General features: G+C 38.3%; 1 protein-coding gene across 11 annotated transcripts in view; it reads right to left on the bottom strand.

Moving 5' to 3' along the window:
* The window catches only part of MEIS2 (Meis homeobox 2), a 277,832-nt gene that overhangs the window by 103,761 nt on the left and 159,774 nt on the right, over window positions 1–14,297 (bottom strand). For all 11 annotated transcript variants that reach the window (XM_044436094.1, XM_044436097.1, XM_044436098.1 and 8 more), the window contains one exon: window positions 13–89. In XM_044436094.1, coding sequence (XP_044292029.1) covers window positions 13–89 — 77 coding nt within the window. The remainder of the gene's footprint in view (window positions 1–12; window positions 90–14,297) is intronic.

The following is a 14,297-nucleotide window of genomic DNA, read 5'->3' as shown; positions in this document are numbered from 1 at the left end:
AGGATAACTTACCAGTTGTTTACTTGTAGAATTGTAAGTCCTGTGTCTTGGGCTAACTGTTTCTTCTGCTCCTCTGAAGGATAGGGATGCTAATAAAAAGAAATGTTTTAAAAGATGAATCAGAACTTAAGAAAGATGCACTGTATCCTCAGGAATATGGGTGTTTACTATTTTTAAATCAAATCTCTGCCCCATTATTTTAAAACAGTAACCTGGATCAGGCTATACATTCTCTCTCATCTTCTTTATACAAGCAGTGAGGTAGCAAGATCATCCCTTCCTTCCCCATCCATCAAATTTGCCTGTTCTGCCAGACTCTCACACTTGGTTATAACAATCAAATGGCATACATCTGTAAAATCCAATTCATATAGGTCAAAACTGCACTGTCAGTTCCCAAACAATGTTACTGTATGAGGGAGATCAATCATGCTTTTAAGGCACATGTCCGTCATATTCTATGTAGATATGCCCCATTCAAATGGTACGCCACATGGGGTTACACGTATAGCTAGTAGATAAGAAAACATGGTCTTGTCTCCCCATCTTACTACAGTAGAATATCAAGGAGAAACTGTCATCTGATCTGGCAGTTTCGGATTCTGTTTTCTGACAGGAATGTCAAAGTCTAATTGGCTGAAGAGCCAAACTCCTGCACTCAGCAGATGCCCAAGGACCACACTCATAATTTTGCACTAAACCACCACTGGTTTTGATGAGGGAAGGAGGCCTGTAATGGAACTGCTGGTTAGCTTCTGAAATTACTTCTTGCTATCCAATCCCAATATACCATTCCATCTCAATTGCCAAAACCCCTTCAGTAGCAGTACTCTAGGTGCTATATACCACTCCTAGATGAGATCACCCACATACAGCTCGCAACTCCACATCATCTAAACCCTTGTCCATGTGCCACTGCTTCAAAATCGTCTTACCTACAAAAAGAAAACCAAAAATGCTGCCCTGCTCATTATCTCACTAAACACCCCTGTCATCCAAATCACCCTTTTAATGGGTCCAAAGTCAGCACCACACCATTCCATGCTCTTCCCCTTTGGCACTAAATCTTGGCAAACAGCATGCTTTCCAGACTGCTTGCACTGCTGCACTCCAGACCGATGCTGTTGCATAATGTGGCAAGCACTGGCAGGCCAGTGTACTTTTCCTACTAAGTAAAAGCAGTATTCCTACCTACTAAGCAGTATTCCTGGGCCTAAACGTGGTACAATTATCAGTGAGGAGTGTGGCTTGTGTTCTGTGGGCATCACTAAGGGAAGCCAAGAGGCCTGATAAGAGCCCTCATTGAAAATACAAGAGAATGGCAAACAAAATCACAGTCAATTCTATGCCCCTGCTGCTGTCTAAACATGCACAGGAGAGTGCCTTAGCTGTGTTTGCCTAGCCGCATTTTTGTTGGTAATACATATAGAAAGGAATACAAATAGGCTGCATACATTTTTAAAATGCTTGTCTAACAGTTTATTTGAAGTTTTGTGTCAAGTTATGCACAAACAAACATTCTTTCTATGATTTCCTGTTGAGAAAATAATCTGAACCATCCAGATAGGATTGTGTCATGAGTTGTAAATGTACTGGTCCCTGTTATTGGGGCAGGACCCACTACGGGACTGCAGTCTGACCTAAGGTGAGTTACAGGCGCACTTCTATCATTCAAATATGTGGTAAAAAACAAAAATGAAAACAAGAAAGGATCCCCAAACACATGTTTTGGTTAAAGGTGAGTCTCAGGTTTAAACATGTTTAAGACTTCTGTTCTAGTTGGATTGGAGGAAGATATTGATTGTATATTATCTTGGAACATTACCTCCAGGCCTGTGTTTTTAGAAGTCATGATTAACTGTTTATAAATTTGTTTGGTAGTATCTATGAGACAAGGAACAAACTACTAATCTTAGATATTTGCATTGGAAATATTTGCTAGAAGTGCCAAACTAATGCTGAACAATATAATAGCATGGGTAACAAACACATCGCAGATGTATTCACTTTCAAGAATATCTCTGGGTCCACGTGGTTGTTAAAAGTGGTTGTGGTTGCAGCCCAGCACTTTGTTCTAAAGTATGGAAAGAAGAAAAGTATGCAAAGAAGAAAAAGGTAAGCAGTAGGCAGGTGGATACAGAGAGCCCAGGAGGTACAGATAAGGTGATGGGAAGTGAGGGAAGGTATTTTGCCTGTACTTTGTGTGTGTTCCTCAGAGCACTACAAGTTTGCCTTCTGTGGAATTGGTGTTTTCATACCCCTAGCAATTTATTGTCCCTGTAGTGTCTTCTCTAGCTTCCTGTTCAGTTCTATATCTGCTTTCCACACATTAACAAAATAGGCAGCAGTGTCTTTTTAGAACAGTTTCTAGTGAGACACTGAAGTGTAGTTGGAATAGTTACTACATTAAATATGCATTTATGTTTAATACATTTTAAGCATACTTGACTCAAAATACAGACAACCTAACATTCTGTTATTTGTTAGTATCATTCCTGGATCACAACCAGAAAAAATAGAGTTGTTTTCTTTCAATAGTAGTGAGATTTTTTTATCATGTAAATATACCCCAATACCTATATAAACCCTGGTTGGGTGCCAATTGACTCATTATTAAAAACAACAGTCTGGCATTGTTTTTTAAAAACCTATTTTGTAACCATATTTAAAAATGCTGCTTGAATATCAGGAATAGATTGATGGCAAGCTAAGCAACTTAGCTTTTCACAAAAAGGGTTAAATAGACATGAATGAACACTGAAATAAGGCTTTTAATATTCTGAAAATATTAACAAAGAAAAATGATAATGTTGAGTTAATGTGGGTTAAGGATGAAATGAAAATAAATTTTTCTGATTGCTAAGTGTTGACACTTTTTTGGCTAGTCCCTCAGGTCTTTTTTTAAAGTCTGTGTAATTACAGAAGGCTTTTCCCCTCCTTCCCCCTCCTGCTTTGAGCCCACATTAGTAATGACCCTTTCACTGCTTCAAAAACCACTAATAGTCTTCAGCAAAGGCAAGAAAAATGAACAGGATAAATTGGAATCCACAGTCAGTAATTTGCATCATATGAGGCTGCTTTGGCCACTCACACTCATTTCTGGCCATCAATCCTTTGCTGTCAGGTGCTGCACTCTGCCACCATGATAAATACTCCTCCTAACACTCTGATTCGTCCAAACAATGTAATTGTCCTCTATTCTCCTCTTGGTAATGGAGATAATGAATGACTGCACAAACAAGAAGGATTGCTCATCACAGACACAGGGGTGGTTTCAAAGTGAAAAGCCTTGAGTACAAATTTTAATTGACTGAAATTCAGGGCTGGAGAAAAAGATGGAAGAAATGGTCTGTATTTTCAACAAGCTTATTTATTTTCAGTTACAGTGAGCCTGCTCTTTCCTAAGGAACCACACAGTACCAGAAGCATCTATATATGTACAAAGCATATTTCTGTGCATGATGACTTATTAGCGTAATGATGTTATTTCTAAAATATGATAATATTATATTACTAGGCAGTAATTAATTGCAACTGATTTGCCTTTTAAAATATATAAAACATTAACAGAAATAATATTTTAATTATATAGAATATTGAGATTGAGGAACGCAATAGGTCTCTATCCTGAAGGTACAAGGAAGGTATTCTAATTATGCTTTCTTATGAGTAATTATGTTTAGTATCAGAGCTATAGTTATCCTCTCACATACATATGTCAAACTCAGTGACACTATTTGCATGTAAAGGCAGCAAATCATAGGTAAATCAATGCTGTATTCTTTGGTAAACTATTGGTTGTTTAACCTACACTTAACCCATAGTGACTGGGTTTGAATGTCATGAGCAACCTTTGACTGAGTTGGTCAGAGGTTGCATATGCAAAATGATGGTGGCATGCCACCATTAGGTACAAACAGTTCCAATGTATCAAGCATGGTAGAAAGAAGGAAGGTGTTACTAAATTCTATGCTACAGTGATATATATGAAACAGAAACTAGCTAATCAGTAGGAAAACTGCTTAAATCAGATTCGGTCAACTGACCCTCTTTGACTTCAGTACTATATCCAAGACTGATATACAACTAAAGATGAACTAAATACAGAACTTCACCTCACACAAATGGCCCTTATTAGTCTTAATTAAGAATGAAGAACAAAATAGCTAAACTTTATCCTATATGGCATTATGTATGTGTGTGTGTCCCTTCCTTAAATCAGTGATGCTATGGTTTTTTAAACATGAAGTGGACTGTTTATCTGAAAGTGTTCTGGCAGGCTGCCACCACATTGCTAAAATTAAATAAAGGATTTGAAAACAATCAGCATTTTGAAACAGTTGAGACCACAGCAATATGTTTCAGATTAATTTACAAATATATGTATATATTTAAGACTAAACTACAGAACTAGAAAATTCCTCCTAGTTAGCCTATCACGTGCCTCCTTACACTTTATTAGAACAGACATCATATTGAAATAATAAACATGGGGGGCTTTCATTTCTTCTTTGATCTATATTACTAAATGTCTAACTGGCTCAGTTTTAAAATAAACTCTGGTATGTTTGCACTTGGAAACTGGAAGGAGACCACAAGGCATAATTTGTTGTCACTTTTCATATTGTCTAACTAAACTATAGTTTAGTCTATGCATTACAGGGTGCCAGGCAATGTTCATCCAGTCACCCATACTATGGCTAAATATTCTTATATTAATTCATAGTGTAATATGGTGGCAAGCAACAATGATTAATCACTTTATCAGAATGGAACCAGACAAAAGTAAAGGCATAATTCAAAGCTCTATGTTTCCCAAGTAACTAAAGCAACAGCAGACAAGTAGCTTTGCAGTAAGAAGATTTGTTGTATACAGTATTCTCATATGTTCACATGACTCCAGTTCTCCGTCAGCTTCACTGGCTCCCCATTGAAGTCCGGGCCCAATTCAAGGTGTTGGTTATGACCTATAAAGCCCTTAACGACTTGGGTCCTGGTTACCTGAAGGAGCGCTTACGTCCATATATGCCCGCCCGCCCCTTGAGATCAGCGGGAGAGGCCCTTCTCTGGGAACCCTCCATGAAGGATATTAGGAGGGTAAGTACTCGGAGGTGGGCTTTCTCTGCAGTGGCGCCCAATCTATGGAATGCGCTCCCCAGAGAGGTCCGACTGGCACCATCGTTATTTGTTTTTCCGTGCCAGATGAAGACCTTTTTATTTAAAAGCTATTTTAATAGTTAATATTATTTATTTTATTTTTTGGGCCAGGTCGACTCATATTATATTGTTTTATACTGTCTTTATTTATTTATTATTGTGAGGCGCCCCGAGGCTTTGGCAAATGGGGTGGCATAGAAGCCTTCTAAATAAATAAATAATAAATAAATAAATATGGACCCAATGGTCTACAATCCAGCTAAGTTTAAGAACTAGTTGTAGTTCTGTTTTTCTTTTTCAAGTGTGTGAGCACACTTGGATGCTCTCTCTCTCTCTCACACACACACACTATTGTGGCTGAGTCTATCTGACAAAACAGACTAGCTATTTTGGGATGCATTAATAGAAGTATTACTTCCAAATCACGAGAAGTAGTAGTTCCCCTATACTTCTCACTGGTCAGACCTCCTCTGGAATACTGTGTCCAGTTCTGGGTACCAAGATTTAAGAATGATGCAGTTAAATTAGAAAGAGTCCAGGGGAGGGCAACAAAAATTATCTAGGATTTGGAAAATCTGCCCTATGAGGAGAGACTGAGAAAACTGGGTATGTTTAGCCTTGAGAAGACTGACAGGGGGCAAGATATCACTCAAAGGCTGTCACAAAGAGAAAGGTAAAAATCTCTTCTTGCTAATATCCAGAGTATAGAACACAGGATAATCAGCTCAAGTTGCAACAACCCAGATTCAGGCTAGATAACAGGAAAAGTTTCCTAAGTGTTAGCTCAACACAACAGTGGAACTGGTTGCTTAGAGAGGTTGTGGATTCTACCACATTAGAGACATTCAAAAAGACACTGGGCAGTCATTTGAGTGGGATGGTGTAAACTGGTAACCTGCAACAGCAGTGGGTTGGACTCAATGGTCTTCTTGGCCCCTTTCAACTCTACTGTTCTATGATTGCATGAAATACAGATACATTTAAGTTATCTAGGTCTACTCTTTATTTGAAAAGGCACTGCCAATTCCCCACTCTCAGTGGTGAAAACAACTCAATATAAGGTCTACTTCCAAGGCTAAGAAAAACAAGAAGTTTGGTCTGATACCCACTTTTATCACTTCACTCTACTTGATGACCTGACAGATGCCAGTTCAACAGGAATACAAATGTCTCCATGTTGAATGATGGTAGTGGGGAGGGGTTTCTTCTCATTACAGAAATGGTAAAAGTACAGGTTGTTCCAGGGAGGAGGATACCTCTTATATGCAGCACAGCCTGGCATCTCACTTAATAACTTTCTGCCATTGAATAGAATCAATTCATTATTGTGGCAGAACATTAACACACAAGAGTGGGGGCAAGTCTACTACTTCTAATACTAGTGAAGGCTGGACCCACTCCCATCCCCTATGGGCAGAACTTTGTCAAGCTTCTGGAGGAGGTAAAGGCTACCTGTCATCTCTCCACACAACTCTCTTTTCTGGCTTTCTTCTCCCAAATCAAAAAGAAAATATGGCTGCTCCGGCTCACCTTACTCCATGTGTTCTCTCTCCTGAAAAAACATTTTGAGAGAGAAACTACAAAGCAGAGAGCTACGGATTCTTTTGCCATTCTACCCTCCTGTAGTCCATGGTTTCTATCTCAAGTAGTTACTCTTATTTATTTATTTATTTATTTATTAAAACATTTTTACTCTTGAGAGTAACTATGGCAGGCTACAGTAGCAAAAAAACTTTAGATCCTGGGTGCAGGAGGGGAAAGAGAAGAGGGTCTGCCCTGCTTCCCTGCCCCCACCATTATGTACATTATGGCATCAGCATCAGGTATGTGAAAGGAAAGGATTGTCTTCTGTTTCTAACACTGGACTTTCATGTGTTTCACATGAAAGTTTCACAACTTTCTGTTTCACAAGACTGAACTCCAGAAAATGGAGATTCCTTTCCACATACCTTCAGCATGGTCACTAGTTGCACCTATGTTACTCCTAAAGAGGCCAGTGTTCTGTGTTCATTTGTTTTGTAACAATGCAAATGAACTATTTTTTCTTCACCAAGTGATGCTGGCAGCATATATAACAGTATGTGAGCAGTTGGGTGGTGAATGGGCTATGAAGTCTGATCAGTATACCCCTAAGAGACAGTTACTTATTCAAAAGTATTCATACCTGCCGCTGTGAGCTAGCTTTATGTTTGTGAAGGTTGTGGGAAAGTGTCTTTATTGGGTGTGCTCTCCTCTCTTTGTGGTTCATGGCAGGTTTACCTGGTAACAGTCAGAATCATTTCAAAATCCCATTGGGCAGCTGAATCTAACCATCATTTTAATTCCTTGCACCATCTTGGAGCAAAACTATATGGGGCAATTGTGAGAAAATTAAATGGCAGATAAACTCAACTGCCCATGGCTGCTTAGATAGGTGAGTCAGAAAGATATTTTCCAAGGAAATAACAGGCACCAATGGTGGGCTCTACAGAGTGTGAGGTAATGATACTGGCCTTGCCACTCTTCCATCCAACATTCCTCAAAGTGACTTACAACCAGCCAGTTAAAACAATTAACAGAGATAAGATAGAAGCATAATTGACAGACTGTGTTTAAGATTTTTTAAAAAGTTACATTAAAGCAACTATAAAGAAATCAACAATTTAACAGGAGAAACCCTTGCTAAAATAAAAATATCTTCACAAGAAAATATAAAAGCAGCAGAACAGAGACAAGGTGGGCTTTCCAAGGCAGGTTGTTCAAGACACTAAGGACAACTACAAGGCTCTCTCCTACATCACAGCTCAAGTTTGATAAAATACATAAAATAACCCTTCCAGCAAACTATAATGAGTAGGTCAGGCTTATGTGGACAAGGAAGTCCTTTAGAGTCTCAGCTTTTGCAGTTTTTAAAAGAAGGTAATTACTAGCACCCTGAATTAGATCTGAAAATAGTTTGTATGAAACCTCACAGATAGTTGAGAAAACGTAAAGAAAGCTTTTCTTACATGGAAGGCAATGTACTCATCTTAGTATGTTTTCACACAGCTAAAAGAAAGTAAATGTTACTATTTAAGTTGAATAATTTGTTCATGTACATGAGTGAACTAATAATTCTCAAATCAAAGTCATGCACGCATGATTGACCTCTTAAAGTTTGTCTCAAGATACGGGTTATTCTGTATGTATGTATATTTATCTAGTATTTTCCTGAATTAGTGTGTATATGAAATTCCAGATGGGATTGGTTTATTTTGTTACAGAGAGCTCAAAATTCAGCGGGAAGCACACACACAAAATACCTCTGATCAAAGCAAAGGGATTCAAGTATTTTGTTTTTGGAAAGTTTTGAATTTGAAACATTTTAGATTACTCTTAAAAAAAAAACCTTAAAATCCTTTTGCTGCTCTTTATACAGCTTCTGAAACACAGGTGAACAGAGAAAAATACTGATGACCATTCATAACCATTACATGAGAATAGTTAGCACCACCTGTACTGAAAAACTTGTGTTAAAAGGTACATAACACTTAAATCTCTGAAGGTAAAAAAGGTTGCTGTAACTGCCTTTAGCAAACATTTCCCTCCTTTTGTTGAGCAGGCCAGCCAAATGACTGATGCCTTCTCTCCATGTCCCCAAAGCGACTCTCAATGGGCCTAGCTACAGCCCCTATTGTTGCATAGTCATGTGCTCATGCATCAACTAATTCATTCAAACAATGAAGTAGGATAGGACCCAAGCGCAAAAGAGTTTCCAGATGGGAAAAGAATGATCATTTACTTCACAGTATTTGCAAATAAAAGCAAAACTAAGATGCTTTATATCTTTCCTACAGCACAAGTATTCTTATCCTGCTTTCTTTTATGCATAGACGTGAACACAGACAAATCTTAATTCTAATCGAGCATTTGCCCCTACCTGCTGGGAAGAAAGAGAGATGTTATTGTTATGAGTTTGTTAATTACTTGGGAGGTGTCAGACACTGTGGTGAGGAGCAGCAGTATAATCAGAACTTGGATAGACATCCAGGAATCACTAGCCAGAGGGAAAATTGAATTGCTGCTAATGCAAACAAAAACACTAAATCCTAATTTGTACTGTTTGAGGTTGAACTTCCAGCTTTACTCTACCACTGATGCAGCTCCACTGGAGGGACTACAGAGAAATTTTTATTGCAGTCTGCTCCTTGTAACTAAAAAATGTTTTTCCTCTCTAAGCAACAGACTTGGAGCCAACTGCTCAGTTTGCAATAAAGACAGGGCCTTTTCTGTGGCAGCACTCCAATTGTGGGACTCTCTCCCAAGAAGGATTAGACTAGTTCTTTCATTGCTTGCTTTCTGGTGTAGTTGGAGAACAGCAGATAGCTTTCCTGTTGCTTTTCTCAAGCCTCTCAGTTACTGTGTTTTTAAAGTTTTTCCTAAGTTTACTGATTTTTTTTTAAATGTGTGCATTATATACAAGCTTTTGTCTGAATGACAATTTTTAAAAACATTTAAACAAATAAAGATGTATCTTTGTAATTTCTAGATTATTATAAAGTGGGTTATTGAACATGGTCTTTAAGAAGTGCTCAGAAATTTTAGTTAACTCGTAATGACAGCCAAATTACCTACTGGAGTCAAGTAAAGATAGTGTCTACTATCTATCTGGTTTCAGTCTAGACATAATTCATGATGCTGTTTTAACCTTTAAGGCCTTTAAGAAATACTCTCTTTGCCTTTTCTGCCCTATGCCACTAGATTATCAGAGGATGTTTATTCTGACAGATCCAACCTTTCAAGTTTGGTAGGCTGCCACAAGGAACAGAACCTTCTCGGTGGCATCACCCTTTTTGTGGATTTTGCTTCCTAAGGAAAATTGCCAAGTTTTTGTTTTTGTTTTAGTTTCAGTAATCCAGTGAAAATTTTGTTTAGCCAAGACTAGGGAGATTTCAATGTCTTTCTTCATTGTTATATCTTAATTGGCTTTTTACATGCTGTTGATTTTTGTTTCATAATGTTTTTGCAGTATATATTATCACTCTTTTGGTAAGCACTTTAAGACTTACCAAAGTTAAGGGTTATACATTCAGTCTTTAAATAAATATCTGAGCCTAAGCCTGAGCCAAACTGGTGTTTGGGGCAGAAAGAAGTTTTGTTCGTATTCTGTGTCCTGCAAAGCAAAGCAAAGCAAAGCAAAAACCAACACCAAAACCAAATCACCTTTCCCTTTGGCACTTTTGCTCTTCCTTTCTTAAGGATACAAAATTGTTTGCAAGCTGGTTTTAGGAAAAGGAAATATTTCCTGGTTCTTAGAGCAATGGGGTCAACACATTCTGGTCCCAATCCAAATGCACACAGTTGAACTGCTGTGGCAAAATGTCCACATGAATCAGTAAGGGAATCAGACTACATTGATCATATAACTGCACTGCATTATTTACTATGTGATACACATTTGGATATCTAACCAAGCCTGAATCTCATTCACACTGTGCCAGTTATCAATTGTATGGTGTAACCATACCCAACAATTCCTAAAGCAGGAGAAAACTGTTACTGTGCAGCACTGGCAGGTAATACAACTGCAACAGCAGCCTAGCAAAGTGGGACTGTTTGTCTGGGCCATGGGGGTATGTTCCTTCTTCTCCCCATTGAGAGTGAAAGTACATCACATAGCCAGATTTGGTTGGCTATGCCACACTGTAGCATCATCATGTTCAGTATGTATTCTGTGATTTGTTGGAAACATATATTAAGGAAGCCCTAGATTGGGTACTAAAAAAGCAGCGTATGCTAGCTGTTAAAAGATGCAGCATGACGTAAGTCTAAAGAGAGTGTTTATTTGCTTTTACAATATATTTTTTGCCTCTTAAAAATTAACTTTTTGTTTAAAAATCAATTGTAAAAAACTTGATATAGCAATAACTTAAATTAGGGAAGCAAATTTAAGGAGATAATTTTATGCATTAAAGAAATTCTGCATGAAACAGACTTTCACCTATGATTGTATCTGGACACAATGGTAAGGAAGACAACCAGCTGTGTGAATTGAGAAGCATGAACTGAAGGAGCACTGCGCAGGAAATACTGAATGTGGAACAGGCAGGAATGTGGATAATTAATAAAATAATCATGTGAGACAAAGCTGTGAAAAAATATTATTGCCACATCTGAAGAAAGAGGTAGATGAGGAATCAGGTTCAGAAGCCTTTAAAAGAGTATAAACATTTTCCCTCTAAGACACTGTTTTCCATATTTTAAAAATTGATATGTTAGAAAACTAGCACAGTTGCGTGGCTATCATCCTATATTGCTTTATAGAAAACCTCTGCTGCCTCAACCAGGTATACCTGCCAAAATACCTCCCAAGCCTCCCTTCCTGAACAGCTATATAAAATCATAAATTTTGCCTGCTCAGGAATCAAATTCAATAAACTTTGTGAAGGCCTCATTGACAAGGTGGGGAGAAATATTAATATTTGGAGTCTGCTTTCATAAGACTGCAACACAGGGCTTTTCTGTGGGGCCAAAACAATGGTTTATCCTGACAAATGACATTCACTTTGGCCCATTCTACTCGCCTTTTGATAAGTAGTGAAAATGGATTTCTTCCAAGAAGCTATTCCAGATGTAGATGTTTAAAATAGCACTTCAGAGAGTGGAAGAATATGAAGCAGAGCCTCTGGAGATTATCTCAAGGGTAGGAAAGCTATAAGATGTAGGGAGTCCTGCTGGGTCAGTCTGAAGACCTACCTGATCCAAGATACTGTTTCCACTGCAGCCAACCAGATGCCCATGGAACTGCAGTCTCCCAGTGCTGCAATAACTAGCACTGAGAAGCAGACTGCCTCTGATCCTGGAGGTATCATATCATCATCACTACTAATATCTATTAAAAGCATTGCCCCCATGAACTTGTCTATTTCCCCTTTAAAGCCATCCAGTCAATCGCCTTCAGTACATCCTTACAGCAGCAGATTCTATACTTTCTATTCACTGGGTGAAGTATTTTTCATCATGCACCTTCATGAGATGACCTCAGAAGTCATCAGGGAAGGACAAACATTCTGTATCCCCTTTCTCCATACTGTGCATCATGTTATACTCCTCTATCCTATCCCCCTTACTTGCCTTTTTGCTAAACTATTTTTTCTTCAAATGTTGTAATCTTCATTTAGGAAAGTTTTTCTAACTCTTGACCATTCTGCTTGCTCTTTCTGCATCTTTTACAGCTTTATAACATCCTTTTTGAGATATGATGACCAAGTGTATACATTATTCCATATCTGTTCACAGCATAGATTTGGATATGAGAATTACTATACCAACAGCTTTATTGTCAGTTCCTTTCCTAATGATCCCTAATGCAGAATGTGCCCCTTTTCCTAACACTGACTCAACATTTTCATTGATTTATACCCCTTAACCCCAAAATCTTATTCCTGGTTAGTCACTGCCAGCTCACACTCCTTCAAAGTATGTGTGAAGGCACTTTAGATATGCTTACATTGAACTGGATTTGCTATTTTAATGTCCATTCACACGGTTTGGAGAAACCCTTTTAATGGCCATTCATAATCCTTTTTTTTTTTAACCACTTTGAATGATTTGGTGTCATCTGCAAACTGGATCACACTTCTCATGCTTAACTTCCAATCATTTGTGAACAAGTTAAACTGATAAAACAGAATACAAGACATAACACAGATCCTTGGGGAACATCATCCCATTTCCTACAGCTCTTCAGATTCTAGATTCATACAAGTAAAGTTTTGCTTAAGAATTCTTAACCAGTTTCTTACCACAGCAATATCACTGAGAGAGAAGCATAACTAATTAAAAATTTTTCTTAATGTTACTTGTGAAGAAAACTTGACTGTTATCTAGGGTTATTGCAAAATACCTGTGTTTTGGTGCTCCAGTCACAGATGAGGAATAAAGGGGAAATATTTGACTGTTTTTCAGGGATAAACACTTTTGAAGGGTTTGTAAGGGCTTACATTGTTGGTTGAGGCTGCAAGGTTCTCCCCGTCTCTCTTTACTTTTATATTTGGTACTATGAGGGTGGCAGCAGCAGCAACTTTCTTTTTCAGTGGCCACTTGCCATGATACCTCCACAGAAGAGCAGAATATTATTCTAGGAGGGAAATGGCAACAACCAGTGGAGACCACCATTTTTTCCTAGAAGCTCAGTGGATTGACAGTATGTCAGAAGGAGCTGTTAGTACCAACCATCATGGAACTCTCCATACATTACAGGTTTTCTTTTCAGCTTTATAATAACTATCCACAGTGCTCCATAAAATAGATTCTACCAGCATACAGCACCATGGATAGTTTCTATAAAGATGAAAAGGAAAGTTGCACAGGATGAGGACCCCCACTGACAAGCTGACATAGCTCAGTGCAGCTCATGTGCTCTGCATGCAAAAGGTCCCATGTTCAATCTCAGCATTTCTGGTTTACCAAAGGATCTCAAGAAGATGCAAGAGACTTCTGCTGCAACTCTAGAGAATGCTGCCAGTCAGAGTAGGCAATAGTGGCTAGATCACAAGGTCAACTTAACTAGGACTCATGAACAAGGAAAGGTCCTTTGAAATGCAGCCACATTTCATTGATAGAAGACTGCTTAATCACATCATTGTATTACTATATTAATGCTAATTACAGAGGCCAAGGTGATTTCTGTAGCACACGGTGCTTTTTACCAGTTCCAACTGGTGTGTCAGCTACAACCTCTCCTGGTCAAAGATAGTCTGCCCACATTTATCCATGTTCTAGTAATGTCCTATCTGGATTACTGCTATGAATTATATTGGGTATTTTCAGATAACAGTTTAGAAGTTTCAGCTAGTGCAGAAAGCAGTGACCAGAGCTTTCAAATGGCATTGTTCAGAAGGATCGTATCTCACCATTTGCAATAGCAAAGGCAAAAGCAAAAGCAAAGCCTGCTTATTTACATCAAGGCTCACTCCAAAATGCTGGCATTCCCTTTTAAAGTTCTATACGGACTGACACTCAAGCACTAAAGTAATTGCCTGCTGCCATATAAACCTGCCAACATGATAAAGGTAATACCACTTTCTCCAAAACCACTTCCTGCAAGAGTAGGTTAGTTGTAACAAGGAAGAGGACTTCTTTGGTAAAGGTTCCGCAACTATGAAACATCTTCCTGAGAT

This window comes from Varanus komodoensis, unplaced genomic scaffold (assembly GCF_004798865.1).
Source record: "Varanus komodoensis strain SLA01 unplaced genomic scaffold, ASM479886v1 scaffold3, whole genome shotgun sequence".
Classification (NCBI taxonomy): Eukaryota; Metazoa; Chordata; class Lepidosauria; order Squamata; family Varanidae; genus Varanus; species Varanus komodoensis.
The sequence above is the reverse complement of the archived record's forward strand: the minus strand, read 5'-3'. Positions and strand labels throughout refer to the sequence as shown.